We start from the raw sequence: 22,941 nt of genomic DNA, 5'->3' as shown, positions 1-22,941 counted from the left end.
TTTTAGCCACTGATATTTGGCTACTTAGGTGCAGAAGTGACTTTGTATCTCACATTCTTAAAACTGTGAGATCAAGCTTGTAAGATAGATACCAGTTCTTAAAAAGAAGAGAACACCACCACAGGGCTTGAGAGCAAGATTAAAAGATGAGCTGTAAGCCAACAGGTCTTTTGGCATGTCAGTGTTACCCAGAGACTGGCAGACCCAAGTGTATTACTGCATTAACTATGTTTTTACAGGGACTTAATATCTCCGAGCATGTTATGTGTAAGACCCTGATAGCTTATTCTACTAGGCACTGAAGGCAGAATCTTTCAATACAAGATGCAAGAATACTCCAGACCATTTTTAAAGCACATTCCATATAAGCATAGCTCTTGAATGGATATAATATTTATTAAGACAGGATGGCAGCCATCAATATAACCTCATGAAGTCTGGAAGAGTCTGCTCAGGAACTCTGGGCCAGACACAGTTTCTAATTCCAAATGGAGGTGTTCAAATTAGATGTTTCTGCGGCGTTTTCATTTCCACTAATTTCCACCTCACTGGCAAGAGAGGTGTAACATCTACCAAACCGTTTCTGGATCACTCGGTGACAGACATTTTAGTTGGTTATTAATGGAGGCAGTTGCAAATACAGCTGCAAAAGGCAGGATGTCTCTTACTACAAGTAATATAAATTCTTGTCAACTGTTTGACACTGCAAGCTTCTGAAAACCTGTTAAGCATTATTGCCTGTAAAATCATGGTGAGGCTTGTTCTACAAAGAGAGCCCAAGTAAGTTCCAATATTCAGACAAGTCACAGCCCTCAGTCAGATCAATACCAAACACTTTTTTCAGTACACCAACAGGGCAGCACTGGGATAGGTACCCACAGAATGGTGTTAACAAATGCCTTGCTTCAAGCTGCAGGCTTGACTGAGTGACCTCAGAGGTCCCTCCCACCGAAGTGCAGTGAAACAGCTAGAGACGGAGAGTATAAAGCCATATACTTGTGAAAGCCTTTATTCACTACTAGAGATGCCAATGCATGGATCTATAGTAACAGCAACAAGTCATGTGGCATAGTAGGCAAATAATTCTAGCATTAAGTAACCTTCAGAGAGGGATACACTGATGGGAATTCTCAGAGATGCACTTCCCCCTCAGGCACAAGAGGGCCACGTATATTAGGTAAGAATGATGTCTACTGACTAGTGCACAGAAAAGTATGACCTTTACAGACAACACAAGGTTAAATATCTCCAGGTAAATATCAGATATACAAAGCCACACTACATTTGGTATAGCATTAACCCAAAACCGGTTTAGATACATGCTCCAAAAGTGGCCATCAGCTCACCTCCATGACAACAGAAGATCTTCTCATCCACAATGGCTGCAATGGGCAGACAGTTAAAACAGTCTGTGAAGGTCTTCCACAGCTTAATGTTAAATCTCCGCTTGCCTACAAAAACAGTGTGTAACATTAGGAAGAGAAAGCTAGTTTTTTAAAACCAACCTGTAATGCTTATCAGCACTTAAGCAAAAATGTTACCAAACTGTCTTCATAAGGTTTTACTTCTGTTAGCACACTTAAGTCTCAATCTCTTACAATAGCATTTCAAGGACAGCAGAAGAAAAAAATAGTAATGCTCCAGAGCAACTTTAACCTTGGCTTGGAAAGTATTTTTAGAAAGTTTCAAAGCAGGTTCACAGAATATTGAAACCCTTGCAATACAAGAGTCACTATGACAAGTGCTTCCAAAACACAGTATTAGTCTGTTGTAGTCTTTCAGAAGTAATAGATTTTGCTTACATTCATCATAAAATCCATAGATTCGATTGATACTAGCACACTCGTGATTTCCTCTCAGGAGAAAGAAGTTTTCTGGGTACTTGATTTTATATGCCAGTAATAAGCAAATTGTTTCCAGAGACTGTTTGCCCCTGTCTACGTAATCTCCAAGGAAAAGATAATTAGCTTCTGGTGGGAATCCTCCATATTCAAATAATCGAAGCAAGTCTGTATATTGACCATGGATATCACCTGAATGAAAAAAAAAAAATTACTGAGATTAGCAACAACATAAAGATTTACACAAATCAAGAACTTAAGTCAGCTAATTAGTTTTTATTCAGTGATACTAGAAAAAGCATTAATATTACCTTTAAAAATTGGCAATATGCATCACAAAGGTAAGAACCATTAAAGCCGAAGTACTCACAGGATATAAATAACTCACATATCTGCAGAACTGCTATGTCAGGTATGAAGCCAATCTGAAACCCAAAAACTATTAAAGCCTTCACAAAAAAGCATAAGCTTTCTAGCCAAGCTTTAATTAATTTAAATTAAAACAAGGTCAGAAAGAACCTCTAATTGAACAGGTATATGACCAGGAAGCAAATGTATCACAAAAAATTCACATTATTTACTGCAAAAACAGATCAGTAAAGAATTCAAACAGACTGGAGAGAAACTGAACTGTACTTTGTGCTGGCTAAGCACACTTACTTCAAAGGTCAATTTCCATAATATTGCTGTATTAAGAATCCCATCCTCCAGCATTTAGACTAACTCCTCCTTGGACACATGTAACAAGCAATACAGAGACTCAAAGACTAACATCCCTTAAAAGATACTCAACCCTGCAGCTTGTTCTTAGATAAAATACCTTTCATGTCACTCTTCACACTGCCAACTTTAAAACTATCTAGGCTTTCCACAGAACAGATCTGTGTGGCATTTACATCACAACAGTGTATCATGTCAGCAAAGCCAAAGCTAAACTGTCTGTAAGGTGTCCACATGATTGAAGATGCCAAAGCTATTCTACAGTAATTTGCACCATACATGCAATGTATTCCAGCTGACTGGAAAACTCATTACCAGAGTGACTGGATGCAAAACAGATTAAGCCAAAATCCCTCAACACAAGCTGTATGCTATTTAGATTCAGTACCTCCTGGTCCTGTACACTAAGCACTACATTACAAAAATGTATTTTCACTGTTGCTGCTTGCTCAGTGACAAAATCCTGACTTTGCTCAGCAGTTATTCTCCAGCAGAGCATGAGCTACTGCTACGGCCTGAAAAGAGAAAAAGGAACAACTCACACAACATTGTTCATCTTAAAAAAGAAAAAATTTCCCAAACCTGTATGCTCTCTGGTTCAACTCTTAAAACATACAGTGGTAAGAACAATACATGCTATATTTTATTCCTTTAAAATTTCCATATAAACTGCAATACTTCCTCCTTGAGGCAGCATTCTCCCATAACTATTTCCCACCCAGGGAGAAGAACCCCTTTCTAATTTTCTGCTAATAAGGTGATCAGAGTCTACTACCCACCCAATTTCAGTCACAATCTGAAGCTCCACTGGCTAAAATATCTTTTACATATGTTGCAACTAGAATGACTTGTTTTCTAATTGATATTTGGAAGCCTCCACATCACAACCTGAAGAAAGCAGAAGACTCCTCAATAAATCATTTCTGCGCTGAGTCTAGTACTCCAGAATTATGTTATCAAAACCCCAGAGTCCAGCACCAATAGAATTAACTACCAAGTAAACACACTACAGAAAATAATATTGTGTTGTCCACAACTACTTTCAGCTACACATGTGCACCACAGGGACAAATGCACTTAATGGGTAAAAACATTTTATATAAACAACTTTAAAAAGGGACTAAGGCATTCACCATTCCATTCAGGGCACTTAGCGTTTTAAAATACAGCTTCATGTGAGAACAAGTTGAAGTCTACCAGATATAAAGATTTACATTAAAAACCACATCTATTTTAAAATGGACATTTACATAAGAGCATCTTTCATCTTACATTAAAAAACAGTCATTCAAGATGTAGATCTTATTTTGAACTTATTTAAGACAAGACAATCCTATTACGGTTCCTCAGGCATTGCCTGAACACACAAAAGTATAGTTCAAAGTAGTACCAGCTGCACATTTTGCTTTTGGTGAAAGCAATCATCTTTATTTCACTTTTATCTAAATGCAGCTTTGACAATTGCTCTAATATTAAATTTAGATACACCTGACACTTCCTGGGACTTTCACTGTGTTTGGAGTAACACAGTGATTTAAGATAACAAATGCTTTATTTAACTGTGCATTAGCTACACCTATTACTGCACACCTAACAGTCCTTTGAACTGCCTTGATGTAAGCAGAGGAGGAACTAGCTTTGAAGTAGGCCAATTATTCTTTGCAGACCTTGACTTCTGTACGAACTACCTGAGTTTCCATGTTTTCTTCATCTAGGAATACAATAAGACTACACTACAGTGAAAAGTCTAAAGAAAACACAACACGATGTTGCATTTTACCTTCAACTTTATGTCATTAGGCAAGTTGGGCTGGTTTTTCCTCCCTACCCTACCAAGCAATTAGTAATTTTTAAATCAGTTTGCCATTAGTGGTTTGTTTGTGGGTATGCCTGTTTTATCTTGGGGTTTGGGTTTTTTTTAATTGGTAATATCCTCTCAATGTAAGAAACACTGCAGACATTGCATCTGCCAGGAAGAAGCTAATTCATGTTTGACAATCTAAGTAGTAACGAATACAGAGATTGTTTCCCCTTTAATATTATTACATATTAATCTATTTCAAGGAATTTTATGCTTTCAAAGACATTTCCTGTTGTTAATAAGCAAGTTGAAGGATGATTACAATCTGGTATTTACAATAGGTTTTAAGCATTTTTTTATAAGTTTGTACTTACAGTACACTTTATCTAAAGTCTAGCATTTTATAAAGGCTTAGTGAGGTAAAAACACACATTTTATTTGTGTTTCACAGTAACACTGATGTCTGTTAAAACATGCTGCAAAGCTCAAGGAATTTGCTACATGGCAGCTAAGCCTAATTTAAATCTGCATTTCATTTTACTTTCTCAACTGAAAGATGTTCAATTTTTCAAGTGTTTCATTTCACAAGGTGTTTGTTTTGTTTATGCTTTGAAGTGAGCAACTGCAACATGTGGGTCTTTTAAAAGCACTGCTTTCTGAAATAGCGATCAGAAGAACACTAGCTCTGTGCAAGCAAGAACAGGCTGCAAAATTTGCACTAGATGAGGGCACAAGCAACCCTTATTGCCAAAGAAACTTGCTCCAAAAGAATGTGAGGAGCATCAGTAATGTACCAAGTGCTTTTTCATCACTTAATCCAATCAAATCTGAAAATTACATTCAAGATTTTGAAAACTTCCCTCTAATCCCAACTCAACCTCATTTGCCTGACTTGGTATTCTTCTAGTCCCCCAGCACAGAACTAGATTAAAACACCCACATATCAAATTTACATACCACAAATTTTCAGAGGTGCCTCTAGTTCCAGAAGAATAGGCTGGCTAAGAAATATTTCCCGTGATTTTATGCACAAGCCCCGAACTTCTGCTTCAGTCATCTGAACAATCTTCCCAGGACGACATCCTCGTACTGAAATGGGATATTTAACAGGTAAGGTTACAACCTCAGAGATATACAGCAATAGCTAAATGCAGATGATCTATATTAAAAATCTTTATTTGACAAAAAGACAGCATCACATTCTACATATGTACCTAATACCTTAGAATTCTGCTGTCCAATGAACTGTAAAATTAATCTCTGATACTGTGGTAATCTATGCTTAAAGATCTGTATACATTCCTGTTGAATCAAGTCTCAGAAGAGAACAATTCAACCTGTGTTTTTGTCCATATATGAATAAATGGCAATTTTAATAAATGTTTAATTTAACAATTCCTTTATGCTACAGTATTCATAAGAGCCAAGAAAAATCTCGAGGACACAAAACCTGAAAACATTTCCACATTACCACAAGGTAAACTTCTTTAGGACAATCGAGTTCAACAGCACTAGTTAAATGCAAAGAAAAAAATCATAGACATGATTATGTTTAGATAGACTGAAACTGCCACATTAGGAACATCACACTAAAACTACTAAAGTTTGACAAAACTTTGATATATAATGGCTCTTAAGTTACTGAAACCTTTACAGCCAAGAGCATTCTAATTAGAATGAAACTGAATTCACAAAACCTGGAAGTCAGGCACTCAGACCTATATTTAGCATAAAATCAAAAGCATTTGCATTCCACTGCACTCCAACCAATATCCTCTGCCAAGTTTACCTGCAGCTGCTTCTTTCTACAAGTATCTGTATGATTCCTCTGTCAGAGGCTTTAGTGTGTCTTTACTGAGGCAGCAAAATAGAATAAATGCACTTTGGTCGATCCAGTTTAGTCTTGCATCTCAGCATAAACCAAACTTTAGAGTTCAAATTAATAAGCCAGAATCTCTCAGTGTCTACAGCAGGCAAACATCCTGTCCTGCCATCTGTTTTAGATGAAAGCAACATTCAACATTAAACCATGGTTGTACCTACAAGGGAAGGTAACATGAAACTTCTGCAGCTCAAATCCAAGTGCTTTCATGCATAGTAAGACATTACTCCATAAAAATTTTAGCTGCAACTTCAGCTAGTCTAATAAATTTGTGACCAGAAGAGCAAAAACTAGTTCTTCATACATAGCAAATTCCTATGTCACTTGCTTTCCATCTCCAAAAAAAAAAAGAGTAAGCTTGTAAAAATATTTTTTTTTAAATTAAGATAACCTCCCTTTTCCTTTTATTTCTGCTTAGTTCCTAGAAAACTGACTATATAGAGGAGGTCAATATAATTACATCTAGAATTCTCTCCACTGTGCAACGGGGAAGAAAGGATGTGAAGGAAAACAGTACGTCTTTGGACTATAGTACTAGGAAAGCCTAGTACTACAGTCTGAAGTGTTAAAGTCAAAATGCACTGCTCTGATTATCACTGCATACTTTTCCTAGTGTAATTGTACATATGACCATGCCAACACTGTCTTATAAATACTTCTTTTTAATAAACACCAGAGACTTGGTAAGTGGAGGTTACTAAGCAGTCACAGGAACATGGGAAAAGGCAGAACTGACGAGCAGTTTTCAAAAGCAGGGAAGAGATATGAAATTAGATCCTGCAACAGCTAGTTTGAGTGCCAAAAGAGCAAGAGGAATAGTCTATCTGAAGCTGAGGATACACTGGAAATACTTAGCTCATTAGAACCTCACAAGAAGAAGGCTGTGTCATACAGGACTTCTTTCAGTGATGCTCTGAATCACTACCAGGTGATATTTACAAAGTCACACTCCTCTTGCTACTTAAGCTAACTTGTTTGAAAAAGCAAACAGTATTTTGGCAACATTCATGTTATTATTCTTCATGAATTAAGATGTTCACTTACATATCAGAAGAATAGAAAGGCAAACATCACAAACAATCAATGTGACTTTCAAACAATATATGCCTACAGGTTTCCATTTCATCACACCCCAAACAAAAGAGCGATGTTCTTACAGATACATTTTCAGCCCCATTATTAGCAAAAAACCCAACCAAACAACTATAACAAAAAAACCCAACAAAAACCCCAACCAAACAAAAACTCAGGCCTGACAGCTTTGCACAGGATTTGACTATCCAATTTGCAAGGTACCAACATTTTCCAATAATCTTAATTTCAAATCCTTGTGTTCCAATAGCTATTAAAGATCCCCCTTCAGAGACCTGGAACGCCTTCTTGAGAGGCACAATAAACTGCCATTATACACAAGCAGAGTCTTCATAGTAAAATGTCTGTACTTTTAATTAAATGATTGCTCTATTTTAGACCCATAGCTTGCAACAAAGTCACACCAAAGCACCATGCAGCACAATAAGCTTTCCAGTCATGTCTTCCCACTACAGATAGTGCATTATTTTAACCATAAGCAATGATACTGTCTTTTGTATTTAACTTTCATGATGTTTTGCAATACCAGAATGATGCCATTTCATATAGATCAAAACAAAGAAGTGGAACTGCACACTTATTATATCCAACCTAGTTTTGGAACTCAAACCCAGGAAAGCCCACTATATACAACATTCATGTTACCAGAAGCAGCACCAGACCAAGCACTGAGACCAAACCCGAGATAACGGTTCAAGTAGAGCACCCATAATACTTAAAACAACTTGGATCCAATCAGTTTTTCTAACAACACCAGCCTTTAGCTCCCTTTGAAACACAGATGGAGGTTTAAACCTGGAACATTTGCTTTATAGGATTGATGCTTTGAGTGGCTCTGGATTTTTTCATGAGAAGGAAGACACAGAGAACATGCAGCTCCCGACTTCATAATTAACTGCCAGTCAGTGCCTTGAAGGCAGTTCTTTACTTCTAACAGTAGTAGACCCCTAAATGCTGCAAGCCCTCAACAGACAAATCAACTAAGCAACTCATTACCTCACTTCAGATTTTCCAGATCTTAATAGACACTTCCACAACTCTGACAGGTCTATCACTCTCAGAAGAGGGGACAGCACGCACCTAATGATCAGTCACTTCCATCCTTTGGGAGGGGTGCTGATCTGAGCCATCACACCTTTGCAAAGCACCCTCCACCCAAACAGACTGCAGCCCCAGAGTAAACACGTAGGTTCAGTTACATTTGAAAAAATACAAAACCTGAGGTTTCCGTAAGGGATAATCATCAATACTAGTTAAGATAAAAACAGTTTTCTCACAGAGTTCCCTGATCAGTAACAAGGGTACTACGTATTGATAAATGAGAGGCTCCTGTGACCCTGGACAGGCTTAGCAATTCACTGGATTCACAAAGACACTGCCAAGTAGTCATCCAGAACAGATGTCCCACAGCTGTGGTACAAGTACAAAAGTAAGACTAAGCACCTATTTCAGCAGCTTACATTACTAGAATTTTGTTCAAGTTCCCTCAATCAGCTGAGCTTTGTATGGATTGTAAACAATACGGCATTTAGTTTTTCAAAAGTCAAATCCCCAAGAACAGATTGAAGGGGAGGTTCTAAGAATCAGATTGAGAGTGTAAGAGATGTTTTTCAGACTAATTTACAAATTATTATAGCTAACCACTCAAGCCATAATTTCAGACATAGCAAAATCTGTAGCTGACAGCCTTTAATAACATTGGGAAAACCATCATTTTTAACAGCTCTCAGTTACTTAGGACAGAAATACCATATGAACATTAAAGATAAATTAATTCCCTTTAATTTAAAATGCAGATGCTGTAAACAAGCTTTGATTTACATAAATTAGCCTTTCAATAGGGACAGCACTTCCTGTTGTAATACACAAACTCACATGCATAGTGCTTTGACAGAACAAGAATTGCCTCCAGCTGAGCTTCAAGCAGAGTGACATAGCACAGGATAAAAAGAAATAAAAGCAAATACATACATTGAACACAAAGACATATTTTAGCACAACAGATCCTACAGTCACCCAAAAGCTACTCTAATTCATATTAGAATAATCTCTGCATCTACACAATAATTAAGCAACCTTAAGAAGTTCAGTAACAGTAATTAGCAATCCAAGACATAAGCTGCCCAGTGGCAGGTAAGGAAAACTGCAGCAAAAAATAATATTTTTTTTTTAAATCTCTCCAAAGTCAAGCCAGAGAGTAGTAGATTATGTAAGACAGTACTGGGAAGGAAAAGGAAAGTGGATCAATAATTGGCTGTTCCAAGTTCCACTGCATCGCTTTTTTCCATAGCCTTTCATGAAATGGAAAAAATGTATTTAACCTGTTCAGTCACACTGCTTCTGGTGTGCCGCTCTCTCTAAGCAATTACGTTGCTCATTTTGTACCATCACTAATAGTTTCCTCAATTACTAAGTAAGCTGTGGTATGCACAGTGACCCTAAGCATTTACCCGGTGCTGGTTTCCAAGATCACATTGTCCCATTTACTGGACATAACACTCACAGTTTTATAATAAAATCAAAACCCAGAGACTTCTCCCTAGTATCATGAAAAATTGGGTCAGCACTATTGCTAATAAGCACGCTTCTTTCCATTCCCTCTGCTTTTTTTTGCAGACAGGCATTTATGTGGACTCACAGTAGCCACACAGTAAACTGCATTAGTGAACTGGTATTTTCTTCCTAGAACAAAGATACAACAAATCAAAAATGTAATCTAAATAGTTCCCCAAGCTGAAGAATACATCCTTTGTGAACTTGATACAAGGCTAGTAAAGAATAAGGAGCTGGTTCTGCTTCTTTCCACAGCAGTTCCAAACAAGCTTATGTCTGAAATTATGGCTTTAGAAATGAACTTTGCCAGAGTAGATCTAAAAAACACTCCCAAACTACAACACAAGATTGCAAACATGCAATTTTACAAATTGCAAACAAGCAATTCCCTTGAGCTTACATTCCCCTCAACATTCTATGGGATATTTAATCATTGGTGATGAACAACTCCAACATTTAACTCAGTTATTTTTGCTTAAAAGTACTTTGGAGTACTTGGCAAATGTTGAACAGCCTGTCAATAGTAGGAGCAGAACAAATTTGAAAGCTAACGGTGGCATTACCTATGACTTGGGAAAAAAAACAAGCAGTCCTCACATTTTTGGAAATATTCTGAAGTGATCCACTCTCAGTGTTTTTTAAATCCAAATTACATGCTTTCATGAGTTTAAGTCAAGAATCCTATACTGGATTATAAATGTCACTCTCAATTTTAAAAGCAGAATTTCTACTCTCTCAAAATATTTTCTTTTATTTAACTTGTTCAGCCACCACCCAGAAGCAGCCACTCCCTACCTTGCAGCAAAGCAGAGTTAAGCCAGCAACACAAGTTTTAAGTTTTCAGAACTGCTGTGACAGAGCTAAGCTTAAAATAGGTCTCTTTCACAAGTTAGACTGGTGGACAACAATAATATAAATGAACCCGTTAGAGCTTTGCTCAATTCAGCAAGAATATATCGCTGAACATACTCTTCTGCAGTGTACCCAGCAAACCCCTGTACCTTTCCTAGGGTACATCACGCAAATTTTTCACTAAAAATAGAATAACTGGTCTTCCAGGGAGCTTTTTCTCTGAAAAACTGTGCTTTTATATCAAAGTAACCTTAAAATCTTTCTAAAATTGCCTTCACTAGATGGCCTTGATATAAAGTATTTTGATGAAGAACAGTGATTGCTTGTGAACTCATTTTAGCAGGTTTATTTAACATCAAGCACAAAGTCACTGCAGTGTAAAAGACTGCCCAAGCCTTTAAGTGGAAAAAAACCCCTGACAATGAAGTGGTGTTGTTCTACCAAAACTTGTATTCTGCATTCTTTAAATACATACTATCCAGCAAAATTAATACTCGCGGAGAAGAGGCTTTATTAGAAACAACTATGTAAAATTGCTTCAGAGGACACTCCAGTAAGCCCACGAAAACAGGCAACCTTTACCCATTCCTTCAGCTTTTCATGGACCACCTGCTTTCTTACACAGAAGTTCCATGAACTAATTGATGTCTCAGTAACTCAGTATTATACGTGGTTCCATGAATGGTTGAAGTCAATGCTGAAGGACAAGATCACATGTTATGTATTTACTGTTTGCTTAAGTATGCTCGAATCAAAAACTGAACCAACCATCAAAACCAAAGGTAGAAGCCTCTCACAGTGCTGTATTATACAGCAATAGTCCTAGTCTAGTTGGAAAGTGAATCTAGTATAAAAATTTCATGAAACAAAGGATTTCAGTTTCTTTCTCAAAGGATGACTTTCTTTTCCCATAAAGCTGTGCTAATAAAATTCCCAAAATTCAAGGAAGGCAAAGGTGAATTGCTAAGTTATGAAGTAACTTCTGAGAAGTACTAAGGAGAAAACTTACTGAAGTTATGATACAAAAAAGCTGGGTGTAACTTCTGCACACCATTGTCTGTGGCACTTAACCAATACAGTTACGTGGGATATATACAGAAAAAGCTTTGTATCAAGCTTGGTATTAAAAAAAAAATAAAAATACCTGCCCAAAACCCAGAAAAGATGGTACTGTGAAACTAAGATCTCCTAGTCAGTATACTAAGACAAATGTCACAAGAAAAGGTTCAGTTCTTTGTTTAGATTATAAACCAGATACCCACTACCTTTAGAGATCCAGTTAAGAGTGGATTCCCCTATACACCCCCCCTTCACTTACTAGCACATCTGACCTCAGTGAGTTACAGCCAAATACAGCATGCTGCCTTCACCAGTCTACGGCTTAGCAGTGAGGTTCCTTTTTTAAAAAAGCTGCATACCTACCTTTGGTAGTAAGTAATGAGCATTTAAGAGAAATTTTAATACTTTATGGTTGCAGTTATCTTAAATAAAAATAGTGTTTCTCTTCTTTTATACTATGATTTGGCTGTACAGTGAGCAAGACATTGAATGACTCAAGTAAAACCTGTGCTGCAGAGTATCTAAATGAAACAGTTACTGAATCATGGAGCCTTCAAGCAGCCAAACGACGAGACAGAAGGAAGAACCCCAGCACACTGCCTGATGCTGGGCTCTTGGCCTTCAGTGCAGTTTTTCAAGCCAACCATTCCATTCGTCATGAACTTAAAAAGCTAAAAATATAGTGGCTGACATCTGCACTGCTGTACAAACCCAGAAACTAACTTCATTTGTCTATCCCTTCTCTCTGGTTAATACAATACCAACCCTCATAGAAACATACCAAAATGGCCTATTTTCTTCCTCTTTTTAAAGATCTATTTAAAAAAAAACAAAACCACAACAAACATTTGCAAGCAACTAATTTTAAAGTTACTTTTGTTTATTTTTCTAGTAGGAAATTAACTAGTAATTTTACACCAAGCCAGGTAATAACTTTTGTTTATTCAGGATCTATCTCCATGGTTTGTTTATATTGTTTTGTAACAGATCACTGAGGTCTACTTTATTTCTCTACAACTGCCTCTCTTTTTCAGCATCAGTTACAGATGTTTGCAGCTTGGAACTGCATGAACCACTATCATATCATACCACACCATCAGGCAGATTTATTAATTAGTTAAAACAGTAACAAGATAAGAAATATTACTGATCATAGCACATTTGACCAGTATGCTCTATACCATTTAAAACTAATTAGGAAAAATCTCAATTATTTCACAAGAATGTCCAATCCAACTTTCATTTAAAAAGTTGAGTAATATTCAAATTTCTATGTTTATCACAACCTGTAAGACCTCTGAAATCATGAAAGACTGCAGCTTTCTTAGAAGACATCACATGACACAGTAGGAACACCATGCAATCAGCTTTATTAAGGCAATCATAAAAATATCCCTTTTAGCTGAACATTGAAGCAATAGCCATTTCCTACATCTACTGGTAGTTCAACAATCCAATCCTGGGTATTTTTCAGCTTCCTTGGTGCATTGGTACTACCAGAACTAGTAGCCCTCAGTCTCACCAAAAATAAATTTGTTGAGAAAAGATCCACATTAAGTTCAGTCAGATTAATTCAAATTGTTAATTTTAACTAGGGCAATTAGATTTAAACAAGCAAGGTGTCTTGCCTACAAATCCCTGTATTTACTTGTACAGCAATATAAATGAAGCCCCTTTACAGAAAGCCACCGTGTACCTAAGGTTACTATGCCTGGGTTTCCCTAAGCACATCCTCTCTTCCATACGGTAAACTCCCTACTGTTTACTAAGACAGACACCTATAAATTTAAAAGTGCAGAGATCAATTCCAGCTGGGCTGCCTTATATCCAGAAATTTTAAGAGACAGCACAGAAACAGAAAGCCCAACACCCTGACAGAAATACAGAAATCTTACTTAACACCATTCACAGCACTCTTTACAAGTCAAGGTTACACCTCTTCCAGTATCTCTGCTTTGATATAGAGGCAACCTTTTCCATACATCACTAAATTTAAATTAGCTTAGAATCTGGCTTAAATGTAGACCTGGTGCACCCACTTAGCTCAGCATTGTTGCAGATTTCAGAGCATTTCTCAGATAGGCATACGTGGTAGTCCCAGAGAAGGAAAACACAAATAGCAATTTCAGCTGCAAAGCCTAAGAGAAAAAAAAACACTACATTGAGAAAAAGCTTCATTCAGATTGGAGTGTAGGATTCAAGGAAACACTTGAATCACAGCCTTCCAATACTTAAAGAGGGCTTATAAGAAAGATGGAGACAGACTGTTTGATAGGGCTTGCTGCAATCGGACAAGAGGAACAGACTTGTACTAAAAAAATAAGAAAAGGGTTAAGAGTAAAGATATGGATGAAATTCTTTTACAGTGACAGTAATGGAACACTGAACAGGTTGCCCAGAGAGGTGGTAGATGCTCCATTCCTGGAAACATTCAAGATCACAATGGACAGAGCTCTGAACAATCTGATGTAGCTGAAGCTGTCCCTCTCACTGGAGAGGGGTTATACCAGGTGACTGTTACAAGCTCCTTCCAAGCCAAACCATGTTATGATTCTGTATTCCTCATCTGATGTGCTTATGTGGCTGTATTCCTGTGCTGTCCACAGCTAGAACAGACTGGGAAAAAAAATCTATCCACCAGATGACATAGCTGGGATGGTAGGAAGGAAAAAAATAAAAACATGAAATAAGTACACACACTGAAGCAAAAATAAGACCATCATCGTCGTGTACTGTAACATAGCTAGGCCTGACCTGCAATTCTTCATACCAGCACAAGGAAGAAACACTCTTTCAATGGTCACGTATCACCCTAAGTCTTTTAGCAAAACTATGGAATTCTGTATTTAAATGACCTGCAAATCTTTGAAGATTCACTTATGACAGACAGTAAAACTCAATGTGTCTCCAAGATACTGAGGCACACATGTCAGAGCACCAGCATCTCCCTCATTCTTCTAGTAAAGGAAAAGGAATGAAAATTTAAATCTGGCAGCCGGTACCTGGTAGAGATGAACTAGAAGAAAGCATTGCTATGTTCAGACTTTATGCGTACACCTGGGTTTTTACCTTCCTACCATTTCTGAACAGTAGTTATTTTTAAGGTATCACTAACTAGTGGCTAAGTACTAGAGATGTTGCAAGAGAAAATCAATTCAAAATGGGATCTTACCACTCCTAAATTCACCACTTAAGCAATGAGCAGAGGATAAAGAACTTGGTATATGCAAAAGAACACTGAAATTAAAAGCTAATGTCCTAGAAGACTATTAACATCCATTACAGATTGGTTGAGGTGAGTCTATGAAAACTACCTCTAAATTTAACTCAAGAGTTAATAGATCTAGCGTTCAGCACTCAGAAGACCTCCGAAGAAAGAACGTATACATTCAAGCTAAGCATGTGGGCACACTCCTTGAGGACTGGGAAGATGTTCTTGAATTCTCCCAAGCAGCCCTGCTATAGGCCACTTCATACTGATATCTCAAAAAGAAATCAAAATCACAATTAAACACAAAGAAAGTAAGTCAACTTAAGTAGGTAATACCAATCAAAAGGAAATTTAATGTGTCATATAACCCAGAAGCAACAAGGATAAAAACAGAGCAACCTAATTAAAGTTGGAGTAAGAACTCCTGACAGTCAATATCAAAGACTAGAAACAGGTGTCACCACCCAGCTACCCTGTGGCAGCACTGAAGTTTCCTATTGCTGTGGTTTTCGATATTTATTTCCTGCCCTTGAAAAATTACATGTACCAGCCACTGAGAGACAACTGTAGACTGTTATACAAACTTAAAGCCATACATTTCGCTTAAAGCAACCAAAAAGACTAAATATATAATGCATGACAACTACGTCTTTTTATTATTTCACTGTGCTTACACTTACACCACAAAAACCATGTCTCCTTATCTTTCTAAGTCAAAGTGTAAGTAATGGAGCCAAACAACTTGCTTTGAACAAGGTAACTGGAGATACCAGTTAATAGAAATTTTTCTGCGCAACCAGCATGGGAAGGGATTCATACTCACTTTACCAGAACGGGTCAGCTAAGCAATAGCATGAGCTTCAGAATGTGAGCTGACAATTGTACCAAAAAAATTAAAAAAAAAAAAAAAAACCACAAAACCCTAAAAAAAAAAAAAAAGCTTCATTGTGGAACACTGCTGTTTGAACCACAGCTTAGAATGCTGTATGCTAGCAGTGCAACAAAAAAGACACTAAAAAGAAAGCAATGCATTCCTTTAATTGCTGACATTTTTTTCAAAAAAAATCAGTAAGAATTACCTATTATGTTTCAGAAACAAGATGTTGTACAAGATATTCCTTTACCGTTAGCAGATGACAAGGGGAAAGAAAGCACCCCACTCCCCTTAAAAATCTTTGTAATCTCTGCTCAGAGTTAAAAACTGACTTAGAAACAGAAAAGAAAAATGACAAGCAAGGCTTGGTTCAGAAGTTGTACATACATATATCCCTAAAGGTGAAAGTACTATGGAAGACAAAAAAGCACAGATTAGGCTGCTGAAGCACAAGATAAGAACCATAATCCAAAAAGCTACAAAGTTGTAACACAAGTATTATTGTAAACTGTATGGAATACATATTTTAAAATCCTTCAGAAGAAAAAAAAATAAGAGTAATACTTAAGAGGGCACAGAACAATCCAACATGTTGCATGCGAAAACACTGCAGAATCCCCTCCTCTTAAAGTAATTATATTTAAATTACTACGCTATTGTGGAATAATTATCTTTCAAACTTATTACTTAAAGTGTCTCAAAACCCCCAGAACTATAAATATACATGTATCTTAATGTCCCACTCAAAAAAAAAATCTGCCCTAAAACGTCAACATTTACTAGGTTATTATCTAGTTTGTCTTAAAAAACCTACCTATTAATCTGTTTGTCAACATCCAGAAAAGGGAGTTTTATCTGCATTACTGATCTAAGAGAAACTTCAACTGATACTTGTTTCTTCATAACGTACTACACTGCATACCTTAAATCACACCCATAAGCACAACTGTTCAAAGATATTATGTATTTTTAAATACTGATTTTGCCGCTCTTAATTTTCACATAGAAAAAGATGAGATAGCAGCTACTAAGAAGTCCTTAAAGCCCTAAACTCCCTGCTTTGTAGTAACTCGGCTGTACAAAACTCAGCCTTACAAAACTTATTTCACTTCCCAAACTATACATGCCCCATAAATTCCTTCCTATAAGCCTTCTGCAATGTGATTCAGCTATCTAAGGAGTACAGCAACCAAATAAATGAACAGCACATACCCATGCAAATACACTCATCTCATCTCCAGCATACCAGATATTTGCTGAATGTGGAATCAAATATTAATGGAAGAAGAGGCCCAAGAAGACTAAACATTCACGACATAAATGAAAATGCTAGCAGTAATTCCTCAGCTTCTCCAAAAGCAGGCAATAAGTGCTCTTCTTCGTTACTTTAAAGGGCAGAATCACTATTTAATACACAGGAAACCCTTCACAACCTTTACCAGCCACTCATGAGAGCCACTTCTGGAGACTGCTCCGTAGGCAGGCTGAAGAATGTCAGCGCATTAAATCCCTCTGCTTCCACTACTCACGTACACACAACCCCATACCTAACGCAGCTCGCAGACATAATTTCACACACGGAGAACTGCGGCCACAACCCCACCGGAGGGGCGAGAAGGCCGCTCAAGACCTCAACTAGCGAGGCGTCCCAGTTCGCCCCTCAGCCAGTCAGCTGTAGCGGGGTGAAGAAGGGAATACGGAAAAGGAGGCTGTTGGTTTTTTTAAAATCATATTATATAGGAAGGCAGCCAGACAGGGCGAGCATCCCGCGCACACACCAGCCCCTCCTCCCTCCGCGGGGCTGCAGGGCCAGGGCTCGGGGCACCGGCGGGACGCGTCGAGCCCGCGCCCGGTCGCCACCCTGGGCCCGGCGGCGCAGGGAAGGCGATGCCCCTACCTTCCCCGTACCGCGCCGGCAGCCCCAGTTCTTGTCGCGGGGAGCGGCGGCGGTGCCCTACGGCTCTCCGCGGCGCCCCGCTCACCTTCCAGCAGCCGGGTGATCAGGCTGTCCACGTTCAGCTCCCCGTCCGCCATTTTGTAGCCACCAGACTCGGTCCCGGGCGGGGAAAGGGCGGGGTGGAGAGCGCTCCACGGAGGAGGAGGAGGGGCAGGGAGCGGCGGCTGCAGCAACAGTAGCTCCCCCCACCCCCCTCCGGCGGTCCCCGGCGGCCGCCCGGCTTCTCCCGCTCCCTCGCAGCTAAATGGGAGAACGCGGCCACCGCTCCTCCCCGCGCCTCCTCCCCTCCTCAGGAGCCGCCAGGGCGCATGTGCCGTCTCGCCCGCCGCAGCCTCTCCGAGCCTCGGCAGCGCGCAGGCGCGGCGGGTTCGGTGGCGCAGGCGCGGAGCGGGCGGAGCTGTGCCCCGCCGGGTCCTGGCGGCCTCGTGCGGCGGCGGCGGGCATGGATAAAGGGAAGGAAAACGAGCGCCAGTAGCTTGCGTGTCACCCGAGGGTCACTCCTCCGCCTGCTGGCGCCGTACCTGTGCGATCTCGCAGTTCGTTAAAAATAATTCAAAGAAAAAAAAACCCTCATAACTGGAATAACGAGTTGTGCTTGTTATAGTGCTCCTCTAACGCAGTTGTCAGAGAAAACTATGGTTCGTGTTTCACTAAGGCTGGACCTGCTAAGAGTACTTTTTTGGTGATTTCTGGAACTCTTCTTTTTGAGATGAGCTCTCTAAGGATATGTTTACATACTTCTGTCAACAAATGCTTGCCTTGGATGGACAGAGAAGTGCTTTAAATTGTAGGCGGTGAAAACCCACTGTGAACTGGGAGAGCAGATAAATATACATGTGTGTTGACAAAGTAACAAAGTGCAGATGTTCTAGAAAAAACAGATCTCTCCTTTATATGCCTAAATATAGATATTGATGTAGAAACTTAGCTCTGTGAGCTTGAATTTTTCCATCAGTCCCTATGAGCCAGCAAAATCCTTACATAATGTCAAAACCCATTTTTTTATCTCTTAGAAGAAAATGAGTATGAGCAAAACAAAAGCAATTAGGAAAGGTGGGGCCATGATTAGGTATCAGATGATACGAGGTGTCCAGACAATCGGGTGAAAAAACACTCCTGAAATGCCTGCACAGGTGGGCAGGATATATGGAAATAAAATTTCAGCTCATCTGCTCATGATAGCACATACAGCTATCCTTTGTTGTTTTTCAAATTCTGCTAGTATTGGAAATCTAAATTAAAAAAAAATCCTAAAATGTTTTTCTTTCATTTTTTGTTAAGCTACAAAAAATAATTATTCCCCTTTTAAAAAGTTTATCCTTATCCCAACTACTTTATTGCTGCCAAAACTAATAGATCTGCAGTCCCTCTTGAGCTTTCAGGAATTGTTCCACTTTCGTCGCACACAACTGAACTACCCTGGAGGCTATTTTAAGCCATCACAATATCAGGTTCAGACATAATAATATGTTATCAATGCAGAACATTCTGCGTTGATAATTAAATGGGGATATGAAATCATCTTTCACTGTGGCATAAAAATATAATTAATCTTCCCAAACTCCATAGGATGATAAACTTCCAGGTACACTGAGTAAAACAATCCCCTAACAACTTTTACTAGGCATGTCAGCATGTTCCAGAAACAATTCAGCAGCATATCATAGCAAAAAAATAATTTAATATAAGCAGAGATGCTATGAAAAAGAACAAGCTGTATAAAATAGCTAATTTTTTTCCTTGTAGATTCTGTGCCAGTGTCTTGTTTTATTGGGAACATGGCTGGGTGAAAGCTACTGCCCAACTGTACCTGGATTGTCAGTTGTGTGGAAAGTCCCCGCACTGTGCTGCATAACCCTGTGAAGTTCACACCCCCCCTTTCTTTGTAGCTTGATCAGAGACACAAATATGTGGGTTTCTCCTTCAGTGAGTTGAAACTTAGCATGTCCCTTTGGCATAATCCAAGTGCACGAAACAGAATTAAAACATCAGATAATGAGGTTCATTGGCTTCTGCAATACACACAGAAATACTTAATGAAAGTATTTTCTTTGATCAAGGGTAGGTGTTCAGTAACTTTTGGTGTTATATCATGCACAGATACAGCCCAAAGACAGCTAACTGGTGAGTCAAGTACAACGGGGAAGCGGAATGATGTCTTGTCAAAATCTCATTAAAAATGTTCACCTTTCTAAATTCTTTATCAGTTGTTTTGAAATTCCTCTCATGTCCACTTAAGATAGCTTTGCTCCTAGCTTTCCTCTACTTGGTCTCAGTGTCATTTACCCTAAATACCCCATGTGTCAACTTTCCTTATCTGCATGCTGTGTCAAGGTGTCCTTTAATTTGCACTGCTCTTCTCCTCAGTATGTCAGATCTGAAAGACAGATATCCAAAGAAAATGGCAAAATAACTATGTGTTAGTAAACGTCATTCCCTAAACTGTGACTGTGTAAACATGAGTTCTCACGTAGGCTGCTGTTGCTGGGAATTTGAGAGTTGCTTCCCCAGCTACAGAGAACTGACTCAGCATCTCTGCTGTTACTTACTTTTTCCTGGTAACCATATGTTGGTTCAGACAGAACTTCTGCTACTCACTGCACATTAAAGTTAGTGCATAACATACCCTTTCATATTGTTTACTATGGCATTGTAACTTTCAAAGACCATTGCCCTCCTAGATGTGTCATCAGTTACCTGGTAAAAAGTATATGGCAGTATTTCACAGCATTATCCCATCACTATAGCTAATTTCTAATGTACTTTATCACCTTGGAAAACTGTGACTCAGGGCTGGCTGCAGCTCTTATGTGGATGGGAGGGTGAGGCCAGTAGGAGCCATGTGGTTAGTTTTCCAGTGTGTAATTAGGAGCATATCCTCCCTGAGTGGTAATAACTAAACCACTGCTGGCTCCTCAGTGACCTTTTCCAGTTTCTTGAAACAGAAATTAGCTGACCCAATTGACTGTGCATTTCCTTAAGAGAGTTTGTTTATAAAAATATTTACAGATCCTATCTCTTTAGTCAGAAATTATAAGAAACTGTATTAAGGTGATCTCAAATCTGCAGATAATCCCTGTTTTCTCCATGAAACTTAGATTAAGAAACAGAATAAGAAAAAACAACAGATTTTGCTCTGTAGTACTTTATGACCCTTTTTTGTTTCTCAGTATTTGCACTAAAATTGGGTAGATGGTTGGTTTTGGTTATAACCTTTTAATACGTAAAAATAAAATAATTTTTCTTCTACACTGAGCTAACACCACGATTTTCTCAACCTTCCTCACAAATTGAGGAGGAGAGTCCCAAACTAGCCAGTGGTTTGTGTTTGAAGGCATGTAGCAAGGACATGAAAAACTCTTCTCTGAAGTCCTGCATCTATACTGGTTCACTTGGTATCCCTGCTTGGAACTGCAACACTTTGTATAAACAATTAAACACCCATTGGCCCAGGCGTCAAGTCTTGGTCTGTGTCCAATGAATGCCCCAATCATTCAGTGGTGGTGCTGTTCTATCTCTCTTAAGATAGTTTTTGTTTGAAATATATCAGATCTTTGATTGAGACACAAATACTATACTCATCGTTGCTTTTGCAATAGTATTTTTTGAAGAACAAGATTGTTTTGTAGATTAATACTGACCCTTGATTCCTGTGAATGTAGTTATGCCATCATTGCCTTTTATGCATATTTAAAAGGCAGAGCACAGCAGGTGTAGGTGTTCCCAGAAAACATATTTATATCAAACACCAATGCTGAAACAGTTAAAAAAATTAGAATAGATATAGTAAGGAAGAACTATATTGAAAATCTTATTTTAAAAAAATGAGCAGCTGCCTTTGTCCTATCCTGACAGCTCCAGGTGGGCTAGAGAATCTGGAAGGCAGGAGAGAACCTCCCAGGAGCTTCAGACAAAATTAGGACAAGGTGAAGCATAACCAGGGTTTTGTATCACAGGTTACTTCATCTCTCTGTGTCAGAACTATTTAAAAGTGTTGTTTCTTAAAAGTGTGTTTGTTTAAAAACATTGTTTTGTTTTATTTTTGTAAAATTATGTTTATTAGCATGTGATATAATGCCAGTTCCCCTGACAGCCTGTCCTACTGCCCACAATCTATGAGAAATACATAACACTTGCTGAGGCGTTACTCCCCAAGTGAGGAAGGGGGAAGGACTGCTGAAGCAAAAGAAGGAAAATAATTTTGGCCTACAAGATATGCAGTTTACAGGATGTCAATCAAGCTTACTATTCCTCTGCTTCGGAGAGAAAAAATCTTCTCCTGTTTCCCAGGAAGGAACAGCTGCAAGAACTGAAAGTGTCTGCATCTATTTTCCTCAGTAAACATGGGAATATTGAGTTTCAGCAAAACCAGATGGTTTACGCCCTGTGAATATGCTGGCATTTGACACCAGCAGCCAGTTTCACAAAGTGCATGCAGAGAGTTAGAAAGAACTTTTAACTCTGGGATCTGACACAAGAAATGAAAGCTCTGAAGGCAGAAATAACAGATTGACTAAAAACCCAACCTTTATCCAGGGATCTCCAAGTGCTCTTTAAATACCATTAATCAGACTGCATAACAGTCCATGAAGTGATTAAATTTTGACACATTTCTTACACTGAAGGTTACACTTAAAATGAAAAGGTAAATAAGTTCCTCCAGGTTATGTGGTGAGTCATGGTCTGGGTCTCCTGCATGCTTTGTCTATGTCTCTTGCTAATGCGTCTCCAGTGTGCTGTGTCCTCAGCCATATTCCCAGGACACAATTTTTAAATGTGAAACCATTACAGTTAATAGCACAGGGACAGGATTGAAGTGTATGCGGCATAAATCACCATAGCTGGGGCATCTGAGTGCTCTAGAGGGAATTTATAATATGCTAAAGAGATTTATGAACAACCCTCAAACCTCTTGCTAATGGCAGTTGCAGTGGGTGTTAAGTGAATGAAGATTCTTAACGATTCGATTATTTTTATTATTTTGATTTGTGTTGTTATTGCTTAACATGACTCTAGTAACAAGGCATCTATCAATCTGAAAGCATTTTTCAGCCAGTGAATTATTAAAGTATGTGATTCTTATAGTTTCTTACTGTTCT

General features: G+C 38.6%; 1 protein-coding gene across 2 annotated transcripts in view; it reads right to left on the bottom strand.

The window, feature by feature from the left end:
• The window catches only part of PPP1CB (protein phosphatase 1 catalytic subunit beta), a 29,137-nt gene extending 10,973 nt beyond the window's left edge, over positions 1 to 18,164 (bottom strand). Inside the window, exons 1-4 of one of the 2 annotated variants that reach the window (XM_015620498.2) lie at positions 17,868 to 18,164; positions 5,320 to 5,451; positions 1,803 to 2,033; positions 1,347 to 1,451 (exon numbers count right to left, since the gene is read on the bottom strand). In XM_015620498.2, the coding sequence (XP_015475984.1) occupies positions 1,347 to 1,451; positions 1,803 to 2,033; positions 5,320 to 5,451; positions 17,868 to 17,919 (520 nt within the window). In that variant the 5' untranslated portion in view covers positions 17,920 to 18,164. The other variant, XM_033512559.1, reaches the window with a different exon arrangement.
• Positions 18,165 to 22,941: the final 4,777 nt, after the last annotated feature.

Source organism: Parus major, chromosome 3 (assembly GCF_001522545.3).
Source record: "Parus major isolate Abel chromosome 3, Parus_major1.1, whole genome shotgun sequence".
In the NCBI taxonomy this organism is placed as follows: Eukaryota; Metazoa; Chordata; class Aves; order Passeriformes; family Paridae; genus Parus; species Parus major.
Note: the sequence above shows the minus strand (reverse complement) of the source record. Positions and strands in the feature narration are given on the sequence as shown.